The following is a 22,796-nucleotide window of genomic DNA, read 5'->3' as shown; positions in this document are numbered from 1 at the left end:
TTAACCTTTCAAAATGACAAACTTGGATTAGCTAACACAACGTGTCATTGGAACACAGGAGTTGATGGTACTGTGGAACGAAGTGTTAAATGCAATATTCAACTTGTGATTCTAAGATATTTTACTGGCCCATACAGGAGAGACAAAGGACGAAGAGTGGGGACCACCACAATATAACTACTGTAATTACCTGATAGACAGAGTGGGGACCACCACAATATAACTACTGTAATTACCTGATAGGCAGAGTGGGGACCACCACAATATAACTACTGTAATTACCTGATAGGCAGTGTGGGGACCACCACAATATAACTACTGTAATTACCTGATAGGCAGAGTGGGGACCACCACAATATAACTACTGTAATTACCTGATAGGCAGAGTGGGGACCACTACAATATAACTACTGTAATTACCTGATAGGCAGAGTGGGGACCACCACAATATAACTACTGTAATTACCTGATAGGCAGAGTGGGGACCACCACAATATAACTACTGTAATTACCTGATAGGCAGAGTGGGGACCACTACAATATAACTACTGTAATTACCTGATAGGCAGAGTGGGGACCACCACAATATAACTACTGTAATTACCTGATAGGCAGAGTGGGGACCACCACAATATAACTACTGTAATTACCTGATAGGCAGAGTGGGGACCACCACAATATAACTACTGTAATTACCTGATAGGCAGAGTGGGGACCACCACAATATAACTACTGTAATTACCTGATAGGCAGAGTGGGGACCACCACAATATAACTACTGTAATTACCTGATAGGCAGAGTGGGGACCACCACAATATAACTACTGTAATTACCTGATAGGCAGAGTGGGGACCTCCACAATATAACTACTGTAATTACCTGATAGGCAGAGTGGGGACCACCACAATATAACTACTGTAATTACCTGATAGGCAGAGTGGGGACCACCACAATATAACTACTGTAATTACCTGATAGGCAGAGTGGGGACCACCACAATATAACTACTGTAATTACCTGATAGGCAGAGTGGGGACCACCACAATATAACTACTGTAATTACCTGATAGGCAGAGTGGGGACCACCACAATATAACTACTGTAATTACCTGATAGGCAGAGTGGGGACCACCACAATATAACTACTGTAATTACCTGATAGGCAGAGTGGGGACCACTACAATATAACTACTGTAATTACATAGGTAACGCAGAGTGGGGACCACCACAATATAACTACTGTAATTACCTGATAGGCAGAGTGGGGACCACCACAATATAACTACTGTAATTACCTGATAGGCAGAGTGGGGACCACCACAATATAACTATAACTACAGAGTGTAATTACCTGAATAGGCAGAGTGGGGACCACCACAATATAACTACTGTAATTACCTGATAGGCAGTAGGCAGAGTGGGGACCACCACAATATAACTACTGTAATTACCTGATAGGCAGAGTGGGGACCACCACAATATAACTACTGTAATTACCTGATAGGCAGAGTGGGGACCACCACAATATAACTACTGTAATTACCTGATAGGCAGAGTGGGGACCACCACAATATAACTACTGTAATTACCTGATAGGCAGAGTGGGGACCACCACAATATAACTACTGTAATTACCTGATAGGCAGAGTGGGGACCACCACAATATAACTACTGTAATTACCTGATAGGCAGAGTGGGGACCACCACAATATAACTACTGTAATTACCTGATAGGCAGAGTGGGGACCACCACAATATAACTACTGTAATTACCTGATAGGCAGAGTGGGGACCACCACAATATAACTACTGTAATTACCTGATAGGCAGAGTGGGGACCACCACACCACAATATAACTACTGTAATTACCTGATAGGCAGAGTGGGGACCACCACAATATAACTACTGTAATTACCTGATAGGCAGAGTGGGGACCACCACAATATAACTACTGTAATTACCTGATAGGCAGAGTGGGGACCACCACAATATAACTACTGTAATTACCTGATAGGCAGAGTGGGGACCACCACAATATAACTACTGTAATTACCTGATAGGCAGAGTGGGTAATTACCTGACCACCACAATATAACTACTGTAATTACCTGATAGGCAGAGTGGGGACCACCACAATATAACTACTGTAATTACCTGATAGGCAGAGTGGGGACCACCACAATATAACTACTGTAATTACCTGATAGGCAGAGTGGGGACCACCACAATATAACTACTGTAATTACCTGATAGGCAGAGTGGGGACCACCACAATATAACTACTGTAATTACCTGATAGGCAGAGTGGGGACCACCACAATATAACTACTGTAATTACCTGATAGGCAGAGTGGGGACCACCACAATATAACTACTGTAATTACCTGATAGGCAGAGTGGGGACCACCACAATATAACTACTGTAATTACCTGATAGGCAGAGTGGGGACCACCACAATATAACTACTGTAATTACCTGATAGGCAGAGTGGGGACCACCACAATATAACTACTGTAATTACCTGATAGGCAGAGTGGGGACCACCACAATATAACTACTGTAATTACCTGATAGGCAGAGTGGGGACCACCACAATATAACTACTGTAATTACCTGATAGGCAGAGTGGGGACCACCACAATATAACTACTGTAATTACCTGATAGGCAGAGTGGGGACCACCACAATATAACTACTGTAATTACCTGATAGGCAGAGTGGGGACCACCACAATATAACTACTGTAATTACCTGATAGGCAGAGTGGGGACCACCACAATATAACTACTGTAATTACCTGATAGGCAGAGTGGGGACCACCACAATATAACTACTGTAATTACCTGATAGGCAGAGTGGGGACAGAGTGGGGACCAATTACAATATAACTACTGTAATTACCTGATAGGCAGAGTGGGGACCACCACAATATAACTACTGTAATTACCTGATAGGCAGAGTGGGGACCACCACAATATAACTACTGTAATTACCTGATAGGCAGAGTGGGGACCACCTGTAATTAATATAACTACTGTAATTACCTGATAGGCAGAGTGGGGACCACCACAATATAACTACTGTAATTACCTGATAGGCAGAGTGGGGACCACCACAATATAACTACTGTAATTACCTGATAGGCAGAGTGGGGACCACCACAATATAACTACTGTAATTACCTGATAGGCAGAGTGGGGACCACCACAATATAACTACTGTAATTACCTGATAGGCAGAGTGGGGACCACCACAATATAACTACTGTAATTACCTGATAGGCAGAGTGGGGACCACCACAATATAACTACTGTAATTACCTGATAGGCAGAGTGGGGACCACCACAATATAACTACTGTAATTACCTGATAGGCAGAGTGGGGACCACCACAATATAACTACTGTAATTACCTGATAGGCAGAGTGGGGACCACCACAATATAACTACTGTAATTACCTGATAGGCAGAGTGGGGACCACCACAATATAACTACTGTAATTACCTGATAGGCAGAGTGGGGACCACCACAATATAACTACTGTAATTACCTGATAGGCAGAGTGGGGACCACCACAATATAACTACTGTAATTACCTGATAGGCAGAGTGGGGACCACCACAATATAACTACTGTAATTACCTGATAGGCAGAGTGGGGACCACCACAATATAACTACTGTAATTACCTGATAGGCAGAGTGGGGACCACCACAATATAACTACTGTAATTACCTGATAGGCAGAGTGGGGACCACCACAATATAACTACTGTAATTACCTGATAGGCAGAGTGGGGACCACCACAATATAACTACTGTAATTACCTGATAGGCAGAGTGGGGACCACCACAATATAACTACTGTAATTACCTGATAGGCAGAGTGGGGACCACCACAATATAACTACTGTAATTACCTGATAGGCAGAGTGGGGACCACCACAATATAACTACTGTAATTACCTGATAGGCAGAGTGGGGACCACCACAATATAACTACTGTAATTACCTGATAGGCAGAGTGGGGACCACCACAATATAACTACTGTAATTACCTGATAGGCAGAGTGGGGACCACCACAATATAACTACTGTAATTACCTGATAGAATTACAGGCAGAGGGGACCACCACAATATAACTACTGTAATTACCTGATAGGCAGAGTGGGGACCACCACAATATAACTACTGTAATTACCTGATAGGCAGAGTGGGGACCACCACAATATAACTACTGTAATTACCTGATAGGCAGAGTGGGGACCACCACAATATAACTACTGTAATTACCTGATAGGCAGAGTGGGGACCACCACAATATAACTACTGTAATTACCTGATAGGCAGAGTGGGGACCACCACAATATAACTACTGTAATTACCTGATAGGCAGAGTGGGGACCACCACAATATAACTACTGTAATTACCTGATAGGCAGAGTGGGGACCACCACAATATAACTACTGTAATTACCTGATAGGCAGAGTGGGGACCACCACAATATAACTACTGTAATTACCTGATAGGCAGAGTGGGGACCACCACAATATAACTACTGTAATTACCTGATAGGCAGAATATAACTACTGTAATTACCTGATGGGGACCACCACAATATAACTACTGTAATTACCTGATAGGCAGAGTGGGGACCACCACAATATAACTACTGTAATTACCTGATAGGCAGAGTGGGGACCACCACAATATAACTACTGTAATTACCTGATAGGCAGAGTGGGGACCACCACAATATAACTACTGTAATTACCTGATAGGCAGAGTGGGGACCACCACAATATAACTACTGTAATTACCTGATAGGCAGAGTGGGGACCACCACAATATAACTACTGTAATTACCTGATAGGCAGAGTGGGGACCACCACAATATAACTACTGTAATTACCTGATAGGCAGAGTGGGGACCACCACAATATAACTACTGTAATTACCTGATAGGCAGAGTGGGGACCACCACAATATAACTACTGTAATTACCTGATAGGCAGAGTGGGGACCACCACAATATAACTACTGTAATTACCTGATAGGCAGAGTGGGGACCACCACAATATAACTACTGTAATTACCTGATAGGCAGAGTGGGGACCACCACAATATAACTACTGTAATTACATGATAGGCAGAGTGGGGACCACCACAATATAACTACTGTAATTACCTGATAGGCAGAGTGGGGACCACCACAATATAACTACTGTAATTACCTGATAGGCAGAGTGGGGACCACCACAATATAACTACTGTAATTACCTGATAGGCAGAGTGGGGACCACCACAATATAACTACTGTAATTACCTGATAGGCAGAGTGGGGACCACCACAATATAACTACTGTAATTACCTGATAGGCAGAGTGGGGACCACCACAATATAACTACTGTAATTACCTGATAGGCAGAGTGGGGACCTCCACAATATAACTACTGTAATTACCTGATAGGCAGAGTGGGGACCACCACAATATAACTACTGTAATTACCTGATAGGCAGAGTGGGGACCACCACAATATAACTACTGTAATTACCTGATAGGCAGAGTGGGGACCACCACAATATAACTACTGTAATTACCTGATAGGCAGTGTGGGGACCACTACAATATAACTACTGTAATTACCTGATAGGCAGTGTGGGGACCAATACAATATAACTACTGTAATATATAGGCAGAGTGGGGACCACCACAATATAACTACTGTAATTACCTGATAGGCAGAGTGGGGACCACCACAATATAACTACTGTAATTACCTGATAGGCAGAGTGGGGACCACCACAATATAACTACTGTAATTACCTGATAGGCAGAGTGGGGACCACCACAATATAACTACTGTAATTACCTGATAGGCAGAGTGGGGACCACCACAATATAACTACTGTAATTACCTGATAGGCAGAGTGGGGACCACCACAATATAACTACTGTAATTACCTGATAGGCAGAGTGGGGACCACCACAATATAACTACTGTAATTACCTGATAGGCAGAGTGGGGACCACCACAATATAACTACTGTAATTACCTGATAGGCAGAGTGGGGACCACCACAATATAACTACTGTAATTACCTGATAGGCAGAGTGGGGACCACCACAATATAACTACTGTAATTACCTGATAGGCAGAGTGGGGACCACCACAATATAACTACTGTAATTACCTGATAGGCAGAGTGGGGACCACCACAATATAACTACTGTAATTACCTGATAGGCAGAGTGGGGACCACCACAATATAACTACTGTAATTACCTGATAGGCAGAGTGGGGACCACCACAATATAACTACTGTAATTACCTGATAGGCAGAGTGGGGACCACCACAATATAACTACTGTAATTACCTGATAGGCAGAGTGGGGACCACCACAATATAACTACTGTAATTACCTGATAGGCAGAGTGGGGACCACCACAATATAACTACTGTAATTACCTGATAGGCAGAGTGGGGACCACCACAATATAACTACTGTAATTACCTGATAGGCAGAGTGGGGACCACCACAATATAACTACTGTAATTACCTGATAGGCAGAGTGGGGACCACCACAATATAACTACTGTAATTACCTGATAGGCAGAGTGGGGACCACCACAATATAACTACTGTAATTACCTGATAGGCAGAGTGGGGACCACCACAATATAACTACTGTAATTACCTGATAGGCAGAGTGGGGACCACCACAATATAACTACTGTAATTACCTGATAGGCAGAATTACCTGGGGACCACCACAATATAACTACTGTAATTACCTGATAGGCAGAGTGGGGACCACCACAATATAACTACTGTAATTACCTGATAGGCAGAGTGGGGACCACCACAATATAACTACTGTAATTACCTGATAGGCAGAGTGGGGACCACCACAATATAACTACTGTAATTACCTGATAGGCAGAGTGGGGACCACCACAATATAACTACTGTAATTACCTGATAGGCAGAGTGGGGACCACCACAATATAACTACTGTAATTACCTGATAGGCAGAGTGGGGACCACCACAATATAACTACTGTAATTACCTGATAGGCAGAGTGGGGACCACCACAATATAACTACTGTAATTACCTGATAGGCAGAGTGGGGACCACCACAATATAACTACTGTAATTACCTGATAGGCAGAGTGGGGACCACCACAATATAACTACTGTAATTACCTGATAGGCAGAGTGGGGACCACCACAATATAACTACTGTAATTACCTGATAGGCAGAGTGGGGACCACCACAATATAACTACTGTAATTACCTGATAGGCAGAGTGGGGACCACCACAATATAACTACTGTAATTACCTGATAGGCAGAGTGGGGACCACCACAATATAACTACTGTAATTACCTGATAGGCAGAGTGGGGACCACCACAATATAACTACTGTAATTACCTGATAGGCAGAGTGGGGACCACCACAATATAACTACTGTAATTACCTGATAGGCAGAGTGGGGACCACCACAATATAACTACTGTAATTACCTGATAGGCAGAGTGGGGACCACCACAATATAACTACTGTAATTACCTGATAGGCAGAGTGGGGACCACCACAATATAACTACTGTAATTACCTGATAGGCAGAGTGGGGACCACCACAATATAACTACTGTAATTACCTGATAGGCAGAGTGGGGACCACCACAATATAACTACTGTAATTACCTGATAGGCAGAGTGGGGACCACCACAATATAACTACTGTAATTACCTGATAGGCAGAGTGGGGACCACCACAATATAACTACTGTAATTACCTGATAGGCAGAGTGGGGACCACCACAATATAACTACTGTAATTACCTGATAGGCAGAGTGGGGACCACCACAATATAACTACTGTAATTACCTGATAGGCAGAGTGGGGACCACCACAATATAACTACTGTAATTACCTGATAGGCAGAGTGGGGACCACCACAATATAACTACTGTAATTACCTGATAGGCAGAGTGGGGACCACCACAATATAACTACTGTAATTACCTGATAGGCAGAGTGGGGACCACCACAATATAACTACTGTAATTACCTGATAGGCAGAGTGGGGACCACCACAATATAACTACTGTAATTACCTGATAGGCAGAGTGGGGACCACCACAATATAACTACTGTAATTACCTGATAGGCAGAGTGGGGACCACCACAATATAACTACTGTAATTACCTGATAGGCAGAGTGGGGACCACCACAATATAACTACTGTAATTACCTGATAGGCAGAGTGGGGACCACCACAATATAACTACTGTAATTACCTGATAGGCAGAGTGGGGACCACCACAATATAACTACTGTAATTACCTGATAGGCAGAGTGGGGACCACCACAATATAACTACTGTAATTACCTGATAGGCAGAGTGGGGACCACCACAATATAACTACTGTAATTACCTGATAGGCAGAGTGGGGACCACCACAATATAACTACTGTAATTACCTGATAGACAGTAATTACCTGTGGGGACCACCACAATATAACTACTGTAATTACCTGATAGGCAGAGTGGGGACCTCCACAATATAACTACTGTAATTACCTGATAGGCAGAGTGGGGACCACCACAATATAACTACTGTAATTACCTGATAGGCAGAGTGGGGACCACCACAATATAACTACTGTAATTACCTGATAGGCAGAGTGGGGACCACCACAATATAACTACTGTAATTACCTGATAGGCAGTGTGGGGACCACTACAATATAACTACTGTAATTACCTGATAGGCAGTGTGGGGACCAATACAATATAACTACTGTAATATAACATAACTAGCTACCTGATAGGCAAAGTAGGATCATTCCTGGACATCTTCTGTTCGATGGGAATCTGTTCCCATTTAAAGTGTAGACTCCAGTCAAACCCTGAGAGAAAAGAGAGAGAGAGAAAATGTATGAGATGGCAAGTGAAAGTGACTGCTGTGCGTGGTTGTGCTTACGAGGATAGTACCCGCAGGTTAGAGGTTGTGTTCTGAGTACTGACCTCCCCTCAAGTCAGCTGAAGCTGCCAAGTAGGCAAAGTTATCCAGGCTGATGACATCGATGATGGGGCTGACAACCCGGGTATGGTCCTGGGAAGAGGAGAGAGAGACAGGGACACACAGTTCACACATAATGGCGAAGGTGCATAAAGATGGCGGCTCCCGTGTCCTCACCACAAACGCCTCATCAGCAGCTGATGGTGAAGTGAAGAGAGGATTTGAGAAGTGTCTCTCTGCCACCATCAGTAGCTGATGTCTCATCCAGAGTCGCTTGCCCCGTGTCCTCACCACAAACGCCCCATCAGCAGCTGATGGCTCATCCAGAGTCGCTTGCCCCCGTGTCCTCACCACAAACGCCTCGTCAGCAGCTGATGGCTCATCCAGAGTCGCTTGCCCCCGTGTCCTCACCACAAACGCCTCGTCAGCAGCTGATGGCTCATCCAGAGTTGGTGCCCCCGTGTCCTCACCACAAACGCCTCGTCAGCAGCTGATGGCTCATCCAGAGTCGCTTGCCCCCAGTGTCCTCACCACAAACGCCTCGTCAGCAGCTGATGGCTCATCCAGAGTCGGCAAAGTCCTCACCACAAACGAGCAGCTGATGGCTCATCCAGGGGTCGCTGCCCCGTGTCCTCACCACATGGTCGCCTCGGCAGCTGATGGCTCATCCAGAGTCGCTTGCCCCGTGTCCTCACCACAAACGCCTTCAGCAGCTGATGGCTCATCCAGAGTTGCTTGCCCCGTGTCCTCACCACAAACGCCTCGTCAGCAGCTGATGGCTCATCCAGAGTCGCTTTGCCCCCGTGTCCTCACCACAAACGCCTCGTCAGCAGCTGATGGCTCATCCAGAGTCGCTTGCCCCGTGTCCTCACCACAAACGCCTCGTCAGCAGCTGATGGCTCATCCAGAGTCGCTTGCCCCCGTGTCCTCACCACAAACGCCTCGTCAGCAGCTGATGGCTCATCCAGAGTTGCTTGCCCCCGTGTCCTCACCACAAACGCATCAGCAGCTGATGGCTCATCCAGAGTCGCTTGCCCCGTGTCCTCACCACAAACGCCTCGTCAGCAGCTGATGGCTCATCCAGAGTCGCTTGCCCCGTGTCCTCACCACAAACGCCTCGTTGCTACGCATTAGTACAGTATACATGATCCCAGTTCTAGCTCCTAAACGGAGTCCATTTGAGAAAAGAAAAACCTAAAAAGTAGACTGTGCTGATTGACTGGCACATTGAACCATGTGGCACGCCGTAGTTTAACCACTCTGTGGGTAGGGCTCAAAACGATGACGTCATATCTTCATGCACCTTCACCATTAGGCTACTCCGGGTAGGGCTCAAAACGATGACGTCATATCTTCATGCACCTTCACCATTAGGCTACTCCGGGTAGGGCTCAAAACGATGACGTCATATCTTCATGCACCTTCACCACATTAGGCTACTCCGGGTAGGGCTCAAAACGATGACGTCATATCTTCATGCACCTTCACCATTAGGCTACTCCGGGTAGGGATCAAAACGATGACGTCATATCTTCATGCACCTTCACCATTAGGCTACTCCGGGTAGGGCTCAAAACGATGACGTCATATCTTCATGCACCTTCACCACTAGGCTACTCCGGGTAGCGCTCAAAACGATGACGTCATATCTTCATGCACCTTCACCACTAGGCTACTCCGGGTAGGGCTCAAAACGATGACGTCATATCTTCATGCACCTTCACCATTAGGCTACTCCGGGTAGGGCTCAAAACGATGACGTCATATCTTCATGCACCTTCACCATTAGGCTACTCCGGGTAGGGCTCAAAACGATGACGTCATATCTTCATGCACCTTCACCACTAGGCTACTCCGGGTAGGGCTCAAAACGATGACGTCATATCTTCATGCACCTTCACCACTAGGCTACTCCGGGTAGGGCTCAAAACGATGACGTCATACCTGAACGTGTTTATGCACGTTTTCCGTTAGATACAGTTTGACTTTATTTAGGCCGTCATAGAGGGGGAGATGACAGAATTTTTTATTAAAAAAAAATGTATTTTAAATTTCACCTTTATTTAACCAGGTAGACGCCAGATCACCTTTATTTAACCAGGTAGGCTAGTTGAGACCAAGTTCTCATTTACAACTGCGACCTGGCCAAGATAAAGCAAAGCAGTGTGAACAGACAACACAGAGTTACACATGGAGTAAACAAACATACAGTCAATAACACAGTTGCCATGACTTCGGTCATCGTCGCCGGTCCCCGATCCTTTTTCCTTTTCCTCTGGTTTGTGTCACCTGGTTTCATTTTGGTTAATTAGGGGTTTTATCTCGACATTTCCTTTGGGTTTTTGTGCAGGATTGTTTTCGTTTACTGTCAGTTTGGGTTGCGTTTTTCGCTAGTTCTAGTTTTACAGGTGGTTTTTCTGAGTGGGGTTTCATATATACACTGCTCAAAAAAATAAAGGGAACACTTAAACAACACAATGTAACTCCAAGTCAATCACACTTCTGTGAAATCAAACTGTCCACTTAGGAAGCAACACTGATTGACAATACATTTCACATGCTGTTGTGCAAATGGAATAGACAACAGGTGGAAATTATAGGCAATTAGCAAGACACCGCCAATAAAGGAGTGGTTCTGCAGGTGGTGACCACAGACCACTTCTCAGTTCCTATGCTTCCTGGCTGATGTTTTGGTCACTTTTGAATGCTGGCGGTGCTTTCACTCTAGTGGTAGCATGAGACGGAGTCTACAACCCACACAAGTGGCTCAGGTAGTGCAGCTCATCCAGGATGGCACATCAATGCGAGCTGTGGCAAGAAGGTTTGCTGTGTCTGTCAGCGTAGTGTCCAGAGCATGGAGGCGCTACCAGAAGACAGACCAGTACATCAGGAGACGAGGAGGAGGCCGTAGGAGGGCAACAACCCAGCAGCAGGACCGCTCTCTCCGCCTTTGTGCAAGGAGGAGCAGGAGGAACACTGCCAGAGCCCTGCAAAATGACCTCCAGCAGGCCACAAATGTGCATGTGTCTGCTCAAACGGTCAGAAACAGACTCCATGAGGGCCCGACGTAAAACATCAAACTAAACGAACCAACGACTGGGTCGCGTCTTTAAATATCAAACTAAACGAACCAACGACTGGGTCGCGTCTTTAAATATCAAACTAAACGAACCAACGACTGGGTCGCGTCTTTAAATATCAAACTAAACGAACCAACGACTGGGTCGCGTCTTTAAATATCAAACTAAACGAACCAACGACTGGGTCGCGTCTTTAAATATCAAACTAAACGAACCAACGACTGGGTCGCGTCTTTAAATATCAAACTAAACGAACCAACGACTGGGTCGCGTCTTTAAATATCAAACTAAACGAACCAACGACTGGGTCACGTCTTTAAATATCAAACTAAACGAACCAACGACTGGGTTGCGTCTTTAAATATCAAACTAAACAAACCAACGACTGGGTCGCGTCTTTAAATATCAAACTAAACGAACCAACGACTGGGTCGCGTCTCTAGCAACTAAAACTTAAACATAAGAAAGTATGAATTCTCTTATAAAAAATAAACGATTAGAGATAATGTTTAATTTCTACCGATTAACGTTTTAGTATTGTGTCCTTTGGCAACTGTGGTATAAAATGAACTCCGCAAAGGGACTCGTCTCCGCCTTGTCTCGCTGTGTCGTCAAGTATTTCAAAGGTAATGTACAGAACGTTATGGCGTTTATCACCAAGTGTTTCCATGTGGTTACCATGGCTACCAGAGCAGGAAGAAGGGCCCTTCTCAGCATCATCAATAGTGTGTGAACACGGGTTTCTGTGTTTTGTCGTAACAAAGATAGAGGGAGACAAGTTTTTCCATGTGGTTACCATGGCTACCAGAGCAGGAAGAAGGGCCCTTCTCAGCATCATCAATAGTGTGTGAAAACGGGTTTCTGTGTTTCGTCGTAACAAAGATAGAGGGAGACAAGTGTTTCCGATGACGTCGTCTGGTGGCCACGGATGACATCATCGGGTGCGCGTCATGTGACTTTAACCAACTATGTATTGAGCTGTGTTTTAGTGACCTTTGACTGCTGATACTTGGTCTGAAAGCTTCTCCTCATCAGTAACAGGAAGGAGGAGACACAGCACAGAGGAGTGCTGCTGATACTTGGTCTGAAATCAGTGTGTGTGTGTGAATGTGTGTTTGGGAGTGTGTGTTTGGGAGTGTGTGTTTGGGAGTGTGTGAGTGTGTGTTTGGGAGCGTGTGTTTGTGAGTGTGTGTTTGGGTGTGTGTGAATGTGTGTTTGGGAGTGTGTGTTTGGGTGTGTGTGTTTGGGTGTGTGTGAGTGTGTTTGTGAGTGTGTGTTTGGGAGTGTGTGTTTGGGAGTGTGTGTTTGGGTGTGTGTGTTTGGGTGTGTGTGAGTGTGTGTTTGTGAGTGTGTGTTTGGGAGTGTGTGTTTGGGTGTGTGTGTTTGGGTGTGTGTGTTTGGGTGTGTGTGAGTGTGTGTTTGTGAGTGTGTGTTTGTGAGTGTGTGTTTGTGAGTGTGTGTTTGGGAGTGTGTGTTTGTGAGTGTGTGTTTGGGAGTGTGTGTTTGGGAGTGTGTGTTTGGGAGTGTGTGTTTGCGGGTGGTGTGTTTGTGAGTGTGTGTTTGTGAGTGTGTGTTTGAGAGTGTGTGAGTGTGTGTTTGGGTGTGTGTGTTTGGGAGTGTGTGTTTGTGAGTGTGTGAGTGTGTGTTTGGGAGTGTGTGTTTGGGAGTGTGTGTTTGGGAGTGTGTGTTTGCGGGTGGTGTGTTTGTGAGTGTGTGTTTGTGAGTGTGTGTTTGAGAGTGTGTGAGTGTGTGTTTGGGTGTGTGTGTTTGGGAGTGTGTGTTTGTGAGTGTGTGAGTGTGTGTTTGGGAGTGTGTGTTTGGGAGTGTGTGTTTGTGAGTGTGTGTTTGGGAGTGTGTTTTTGGGAGTGTGTGAATGTGTGTTTGTGAGTGTGTGTTTGTGAGTGTGTGTTTGGGAGTGTGTGTTTGGGAGTGTGTGTTTGGGAGTGTGTGTTTGGGAGTGTGTGAGTGTGTGTTTGTGAGTGTGTGTTTGCGGGTGGTGTGTTTGTGAGTGTGCGTTTCTGAGTCTGTGTTTGTGAGTCAGCGTGTGTGTGTGTATCTTACGAAGGATTAGCTTTACAAAGAGAAAATCAAACAGACTGTTTCCAATTAGAGCCCCGACTGCTTCCCCAAGGGCTCCATATTCCCTATATAGTGCACTACTTTAGACCAGAGCCCTATTCCCTATATAGTGCACTACTTTAGACCAGAGCCCTATTCCCTATATAGTACACTACTTTAGACCAGGCCCATAGGGCACCATTTGGGATGCAGTCCTTGTTCTTTGCATAGAGAGATTGAACCCAGTGTGAACTCTGTGGCATTGGTTCAGGTAGTTAAGCAATGCAGAGGAGAGGAGAGGAGAGGAGAGGAGAGGAGAGGAGAGGAGAGGAGGAGAGGAGAGGAGAGGGAGAGGAGAGGAGAGGAGAGGAGAGGAGAGGAGAGGAGGGCAGAGGAGAGGAGAGGTGGAGAGAGGAAAGGAGAAGAGAGAGGAGAAGAGAGGAGAGGAGAAGAGGGGAGAGGAGAGGTGGAGAGAGGAAATGAGAAGAGAGAGGAGAGAAGGAGGGGTTGGGAAAGGAGAGGTGGAGAGAGGAGAGGAGAAGGAGGGGTGGGGAGAGGAGAGGTGGAGAGAGGAAAGGAGAAGAGAGAGAGGAGAAGGAGGGGTGGGGAGAGGAGAGGTGGAGAGAGAGAGGAGAAGGAGGGGTGGGGAGAGGAGAGGTGGAGAGAGGAAAGGAGAAGAGAGAGAGGAGAAGGAGGGGTGGGGAGAGGAGAGGAGAAGAGAGAGAGGAGAAGGAGGGGTGGGGAGAGGAGAGGTGGAGAGGAGAGGTGGAGACAGGAAAGGAGAAGAGAGAGAGGAGAAGGAGAGGAGAGGTGGAGAGAGGAAAGGAGAAGAGAGAGAGGAGAAGGAGAGGAGAGGAGAGGTGGAGAGAGGAAAGGAGAAGAGAGAGAGGAGAAGGAGAGGAGAGGTGGAGACAGGAAAGGAGAAGAGAGAGAGGAGAAGGAGAGGAGAGGTGGAGAGAGGAAAGGAGAAGAGAGAGAGGAGAAGGAGAGGAGAGGTGGAGAGAGGAAAGGAGAAGAGAGAGAGGAGAAGGAGAGGAGAGGTGGAGAGAGGAAAGGAGAAGAGAGAGAGGAGAAGGAGAGGTGGAGAGAGGAAAGGAGAAGAGAGAGAGGAAAGGAGAAGAGAGAGAGGAGATGTGGAGAGAGGAGAGGAGAAGAGAGAGAGGAGAAGGAGGGGTGAGGAGAAGGAGAGGAGAGGAGAGGTGGAGAGAGGAGAGGAGAAGAGAGAGAGGAGAAGGAGGGGTGAGGAGAAGGAGAGGAGAGGAGAGGTGGAGAGAGGAAAGGAGTAGAGAGAGAGGAGAAGGAGGGGTGAGGAGAAGGAGAGGAGAGGAGAGGTGGAGAGAGGAGAGGAGAAGAGAGAGAGGAGAAGGAGAGGAGAGGTGGAGAGAGGAAAGGAGAAGAGAGAGAGGAGAAGGAGAGGTGGAGAGAGGAAAGGAGAAGAGAGAGAGGAAAGGAGAAGAGAGAGAGGAGATGTGGAGAGAGGAGAGGAGAAGAGAGAGAGGAGAAGGAGGGGTGGGGAGAAGAGAGCATGAAACAACACTTAGCCAGCATTGTGAAGAGCCCCTCTCAACAGCTTGAAACAATATTTGTTTTATAGGGCTGTTTAATGATCACTCTGATCTCTCAAAGCAAGAGTACACTTCCAAATGGATATCAATAATGTCATAATCTCTCTCTTTCTCCCATCTCTTTCTCCCTCCTTCTTCCTTTCTCCCTCTCTCCCCCTCTTTTTCTCTCTCTCTCCCCCTCCTCTCTTTCTCTTTCTCTCTCTCTCCCTCTCCCTCCCCCCCTCTCTTTCTCTCTCCCCCCTCTCTTTCTCTTTCTCTCCCTCCCCCCCTCTCTTTCTCTCTCACTCCCCCCTCTTTCTCCCTCTCTCCCCCCTCTCTTTCTCTCCCCCTCACCCTTTCTCCCTCTCTCCCCCCTCTCTTTCTCCCTCCCTCTCCCTTTCTCCCCCTCTCTTTCTTCCTCTCTCCCCCGTCTCTTTCTCCCTCCCTCTCCCTTTCTCCCTCTCTCCCCCTCTCTCTCCCTCCCTCTCCCTTTCCCCCCTCCCCCTCTCTTTCTCCCTCTCTCCCCCCTCTCTTTCTCCCTCCCTCTCCCTTTCTCCCCTCTCCCCCTCTCTTTCTCTCCTCTCTCCCCCTCTCTTTCTCCCTCCCTCTCCCTTTCTCCCCCTCTCCCCCCTCTCTTTCTCCCTCTCTCCCCCGTCTCTTTCTCTCTCCCTCCCTCTCTCTCCCTCGCTCTTTGTCCTCTCCCCCCTCTCCTCTATACCCCCCCTCTTCCTATATGCATTTCTCCTTAGTTTTCCTTCCATCATCACGGTGTAATGTCACATTCAGCCCCAGCACAGCTCTGTATTCAGAGGCATATGCAGGAGAGAAGGGACAGTCACAGTCCTCTGTCGGACCTAAAGGTCGTTAATCTGTTTGTTTTTCTGAACCCTGTGTCACATTCCTCCAGCCATTCCTCTCTGGGTGATGTGATGCCAGAGATAGAGGCCTGATGTTGTTCCCCACACTGACTGCAAAGAGAGGAGGACCGTGGTTATCCCTGGTGCTTTGAAACATGTCTGGAGGTAAGGAGGAAGTTCATTGAGTCCCAGATGCCCCGTAGCAGAGAAGTGATTGGGAGAATGATAGTGATATGATGGTGTAGAATCTGATGGGATGTCCTGGGAGATTACACAGTCCCCACAAAGAATTAGAAAACAAAACCCAATTTTCATAAACTCCCATATCTACTGGGTGAAATATCACAGTGTGCCATCACAGCAGCAAGATTTGTGACCTGTTGCCACAAAAGGGCTTTTTCCCCCCCAGTTTTGTTTATTATCTATTTCACTTGCTTCGGCAATAAAGCCCCCTTAAATTGGAAATTGAAATTGAGAGGTGTTGAGGTGGGGAGTGATAGAGAGAGAGGTGTTGAGGTGGGGAGTGATAGAGAGAGAGGTGTTGAGGTGGGGAGTGATGTAGAGAGAGAGGTGTTGAGGTGGGGAGTGATAGAGAGAGAGGTGTTGAGGTGGGGAGTGATAGAGAGAGAGGTGTTGAGGTGGGGAGTGATGTAGAGAGAGAGGTGTTGAGGTGGGGAGTGAGAGAGAGAGGTGTTGAGGTGGGGAGTGATAGAGAGAGGTGTTGAGGTGGGGAGTGATGGAGAGAGAGAGGTGTTGAGGTGGGGAGTGATAGAGAGAGAGGTGTTGAGGTGGGGAGTGAGGGAGAGAGAGGTGTTGAGGTGGGGAGTGATGGAGAGAGAGATAGAGGTGTTAAGGTGGGGAGTGAGGGAGAGAGGTGTTGAGGTGGGGAGTGAGTGAGAGAGAGGTGGGGGAGGTGTTGAGGTGGGGAGTGATGGAGAGAGAGAGGTGTTGAGGTGGGGAGTGATGGAGAGAGAGAGGTGTTGAGGTGGGGAGTGATAGAGAGAGAGGTGTTGAGGTGGGGAGTGATGGAGAGAGAGAGGTGTTGAGGTGGGGAGTGATAGAGAGAGAGAGGTTGAGGTGGGGAGTGAGGGAGAGAGGTGTTGAGGTGGGGAGTGATAGAGAGAGAGAGGTGTTGAGGTGGGGAGTGATGGAGAGAGAGAGGTGTTGAGGTGGGGAGTGATAGAGAGAGAGGTGTTGAGGTGGGGAGTGTGATGGAGAGAGAGGTGTTGAGGTGGGGAGTGATAGAGAGAGAGGAGGTGTTGAGGTGGGGAGTGATGGAGAGAGAGAGGTGTTGAGGTGGGGAGTGATAGAGAGAGAGTGTTGAGGTGGGGAGTGATGGGGAGGTGTTGAGGGGGGAGGGGAGAGAGGTGTTGAGGTGGGGAGTGATAGAGAGAGAGGTGTTGAGGTGGGGGAGTGAGGGAGAGAGGTGTTGGGGTGGGGAGTGATAGAGAGAGAGGTGTTGAGGTGGGGAGTGATAGAGAGAGAGGTGTTGAGGTGGGGAGTGATGGAGAGAGAGGTGTTGAGGTGGGGAGTGAGGGAGAGAGGTGTTGAGGTGGGGAGTGATAGAGAGAGAGAGGTGTTGAGGTGGGGAGTGATGGAGAGAGAGAGGTGTTGAGGTGGGGAGTGATAGAGAGAGAGGTGTTGAGGTGGGGAGTGATGGAGAGAGAGGTGTTGAGGTGGGGATTGAGGGAGAGAGAGGGGTGTTGAGTTGGGGAGTGAGGGAGAACGGTGTTGGGGTGGGGAGTGAGGGAGAACGGTGTTGGGGTGGGGAGTGAGGGAGAACGGTGTTGGGGTGGGGAGTGAGGGAGAACGGTGTTGGGGTGGGGAGGGAGGGAGAAGAGAAGTGTTATGGGAGCAGCTGTGAAGGTCAGAACCCAGCCACAGTGAAGCCTCTCTGGAGAGAACAGGACATAGAGCCAGGAACAACACAGCCAGGCCAGGAGTGACTGATGAGGGTCTCTTTACAAAAAGCAAGTCACTCCCTCACAGGGATGTGAATATGTGTATGTGGGTGTGTATGAGAGAGAGAGAGAGAGAGATAGAGAGAGGGCCATGCTGGCTGTTATATGCTGAGAGATGATTATGTGTCTAATTTAAGAGTGTGACTGACAGACAGAGGATGGAGTGTACCAGCTTGACCCTTCATGTGTGTGTGTGTGTGTGTGTGTGTGTGTGTGTGTGTGTGTGTGTGTGTGTGTGTGTGTGTGTGTGTGTGTGTGTGTGTGTGTGTGTGTGTGTGTGTGTGTGTGCCCACTGTGTGTGTGGTGTGTGGGTGCTGTGTGGTGTGTGTGTGCTGTGTGTGTGGGTGTGTGTGTGTGTGTGTGTGTGTGTGTGTGTGTGTGTGTGTGTGTGTGTGTGTGTGTGTGTGTGTGTGTGTGTGTGTGTGTGTGTGTGTGTGTGTGTGTGTGCGTGTGGTGTGTGTGTGTGGGTGCTGTGTGTGTGTGTGTGTGTGTGTGTGTGTGTGTGCACTGTGTGTGTGTGTGTGTGTGTGTGTGTGTGTGTGTGTGTGTGTGTGTGTGTGTGTGTGTGTGTGTGTGTGTGTACCTCTTTGACCCTCTGTATCATGGGCTGAAGCCAGTCAGTGTTGACCTCACAGTGGCTGTCCAGGAAGGTCAGGATTGGGGCGGAGGCAGCTCCCGCCCCTCGTACCCGGGACCGGATCAGACCTGGGAGGAACACAGACAATATCAGCAACGGGGGGGCTGGAGGGCTGGAGGAGAGGGACGGGGGGGCTGGAGGGCTGGAGGAGAGGGACAGGGGGGCTGGAGGGCTGGAGGAGAGGGACAGGGATTCAGTAGTGTGAGGCAGTCAGAACGGCCCAGAGGGCACGAGCCTCTCCTGATTCAGTAGTACGACTTTTCGCAAGTCCACTTGGCGGAATAACAGGACACTCTCTCAGAGCACTGAATAACAGGACACGTTCTCAGAGCACTGGATAACAGGACACGTTCTCAGAGCACTGAATAACAGGACACGTTCTCAGAGCACTGAATAACAGGACACGTTCTCAGAGCACTGAATAACAGGACACGTTCTCAGAGCACTGAATAACAGGACACGCTCTCAGAGCACTGAATAACAGGACACGCTCTCAGAGCACTGAATAACAGGACACGCTCTCAGAGCACTGAATAACAGGACACGCTCTCAGAGCACTGGATAACAGGACATGTTCTCAGAGCACTGAATAACAGGACACGCTCTCAGAGCACTGAATAACAGGACACTCTCTCAGAGCACTGAATAACAGGACACTCTCTCAGAGCACTGAATAACAGGACACGTTCTCAGAGCACTGGATAACAGGACACTCTCTCAGAGTACTGGATAACAGGACACTCTCTCAGAGCACTGAATAACAGGACACTCTCTCAGAGCACTGGATAACAGGACACTCTCTCAGAGTACTGGATAACAGGACACTCTCTCAGAGCACTGAATAACAGGACACGTTCTCAGAGCACTGAATAACAGGACACGTTCTCAGAGCACTGAATAACAGGACACGCTCTCAGAGCACTGAATAACAGGACACGCTCTCAGAGCACTGAATAACAGGACACGCTCTCAGAGCACTGAATAACAGGACACGCTCTCAGAGCACTGACCAGCTGGCAAGAGTTCTTCACAGACATTTTGAACATCTTGTCCTGTATTCCCAAGGATCTCCTCCCAGAGAGACATGAGGGACTGTAACATACTCTATGTATATTTCACTGCTCTCTTGGGATATAGGACATGAGGTAACCTGTAGCCAAGAAAGCAACTGAACTAAACTCACTTCCGTCATCATGAAGTGCTTAGAGAGACTAGTCAAGGACCATATCACCTCCACCCTACCTGACACCCTAGACCCACTCCAATGTGCTTACCGCCCCAATAGGTCCACAGACGACGCAATCGCAACCACACTGCACACTGTCCTAACCCATCTGGACAAGAGGAATACCTATGTGAGAATGCTGTTCATTGACTACAGCTCGGCATTCAGCACCATAGTGCCCTCCAAGCTCATCATTAATCTTCATTTAGCAGACTCTCTGATCCAGAGCCACTACAGTAGTGAGTCATTTAAGAGACTCTCTGATCCAGAGACACTACAGTAGTGAGTCATTTAACAGACTCTCTGATCCAGAGCCACTACAGTAGTGAGTCATTTAGCAGACTCTCTGATCCACTACAGTAGTGAGTCATTTAGCAGACTCTCTGATCCAGAGCCACTACAGTAGTGAGTCATTTAACAGACTCTCTGATCCAGAGCCACTACAGTAGTGAGTCATTTAACAGACTCTCTGATCCAGAGACACTACAGTAGTGAGTCATTTAGCAGACTCTCTGATCCAGAGCCACTACAGTAGTGAGTCATTTAGCAGACTCTCTGATCCAGATCCGCTACAGTAGTGAGTCATTTAGCAGACTCTCTGATCCAGAGCCACTACAGTAGTGAGTCATTTAACAGACTCTCTGATCCAGAGCCACTACAGTAGTGAGTCATTTAACAGACTCTGATCCAGAGCCACTACAGTAGTGAGTCATTTAGCAGACTCTCTGATCCACTACAGTAGTGAGTCATTTAGCAGACTCTCTGATCCAGAGCCACTACAGTAGTGAGTCATTTAACAGACTCTCTGATCCACTACAGTAGTGAGTCATTTAACAGACTCTCTGATCCACTACAGTAGTGAGTCATTTAACAGACTCTCTGATCCAGAGCCACTACAGTAGTGAGTCATTTAGCAGACTCTCTGATCCACTACAGTAGTGAGTCATTTAACAGACTCTCTGATCCAGAGCCACTACAGTAGTGAGTCATTTAACAGACTCTCTGATCCAGAGCCACTACAGTAGTGAGTCATTTAACAGACTCTCTGATCCAGAGCCACTACAGTAGTGAGTCATTTAGCAGACTCTCTGATCCACTACAGTAGTGAGTCATTTAACAGACTCTCTGATCCAGAGCCACTACAGTAGTGAGTCATTTAACAGACTCTCTGATCCAGAGCCACTACAGTAGTGAGTCATTTAACAGACTCTCTGATCCAGAGCCACTACAGTAGTGAGTCATTTAACAGACTCTCTGATCCAGAGCCACTACAGTAGTGAGTCATTTAGCAGACTCTCTGATCCAGAGCCACTACAGTAGTGAGTCATTTAACAGACTCTCTGATCCACTACAGTAGTGAGTCATTTAGCAGACTCTCTGATCCAGAGCCACTACAGTAGTGAGTCATTTAGTAGACTCTCTGATCCAGAGCCACTACAGTAGTGAGTCATTTAGTAGACTCTCTGATCCAGAGCCACTACAGTAGTGAGTCATTTAGCAGACTCTCTGATCCACTACAGTAGTGAGTCATTTAACAGACTCTCTGATCCAGAGCCACTACAGTAGTGAGTCATTTAACAGACTCTCTGATCCAGAGCCACTACAGTAGTGAGTCATTTAACAGACTCTCTGATCCAGAGTCACTACAGTAGTGAGTCATTTAACAGACTCTCTGATCCAGAGCCACTACAGTAGTGAGTCATTTAGCAGACTCTCTGATCCACTACAGTAGTGAGTCATTTAACAGACTCTCTGATCCAGGGCCACTACAGTAGTGAGTCATTTAACAGACTCTCTTATCCAGAGCCACTACAGTAGTGAGTCATTTAACAGACTCTCTGATCCAGAGCCACTACAGTAGTGAGTCATTTAACAGACTCTCTGATCCAGAGCCACTACAGTAGTGAGTCATTTAGCAGACTCTCTGATCCAGAGTCACTACAGTAGTGAGTCATTTAACAGACTCTCTGATCCAGAGACACTACAGTAGTGAGTCATTTAGCAGACTCTCTGATCCAGAGCCACTACAGTAGTGAGTCATTTAACAGACTCTCTGATCCAGAGCCACTACAGTAGTGAGTCATTTAACAGACTCTCTGATCCACTACAGTAGTGAGTCATTTAGCAGACTCTCTGATCCACTACAGTAGTGAGTCATTTAACAGACTCTCTGATCCAGAGCCACTACAGTAGTGAGTCATTTAACAGACTCTCTGATCCAGAGCCACTACAGTAGTGAGTCATTTAACAGACTCTCTGATCCAGAGTCACTACAGTAGTGAGTCATTTAGCAGACTCTCTGATCCACTACAGTAGTGAGTCATTTAACAGACTCTCTGATCCAGAGTCACTACAGTAGTGAGTCATTTAACAGACTCTCTTATCTAG

The 22,796-nt window shown here is 47.1% G+C and overlaps 1 protein-coding gene across 1 annotated transcript in view; it reads right to left on the bottom strand.

Annotated features, from left to right (window-relative positions):
* LOC118382061 (polypeptide N-acetylgalactosaminyltransferase 16-like) overlaps positions 1-22,796 on the bottom strand; it is a 74,461-nt gene that overhangs the window by 26,213 nt on the left and 25,452 nt on the right. Inside the window, exons 6-8 of the mRNA XM_052509917.1 lie at positions 19,130-19,251; positions 9,052-9,139; positions 8,849-8,933 (exon numbers count right to left, since the gene is read on the bottom strand). Coding sequence (XP_052365877.1) covers positions 8,849-8,933; positions 9,052-9,139; positions 19,130-19,251 — 295 coding nt within the window. The remainder of the gene's footprint in view (positions 1-8,848; positions 8,934-9,051; positions 9,140-19,129; positions 19,252-22,796) is intronic.

Source organism: Oncorhynchus keta, unplaced genomic scaffold, assembly GCF_023373465.1.
Source record: "Oncorhynchus keta strain PuntledgeMale-10-30-2019 unplaced genomic scaffold, Oket_V2 Un_contig_5163_pilon_pilon, whole genome shotgun sequence".
In the NCBI taxonomy this organism is placed as follows: domain Eukaryota; kingdom Metazoa; phylum Chordata; class Actinopteri; order Salmoniformes; family Salmonidae; genus Oncorhynchus; species Oncorhynchus keta.
This window is presented reverse-complemented; position numbering and strand designations above follow the sequence as displayed.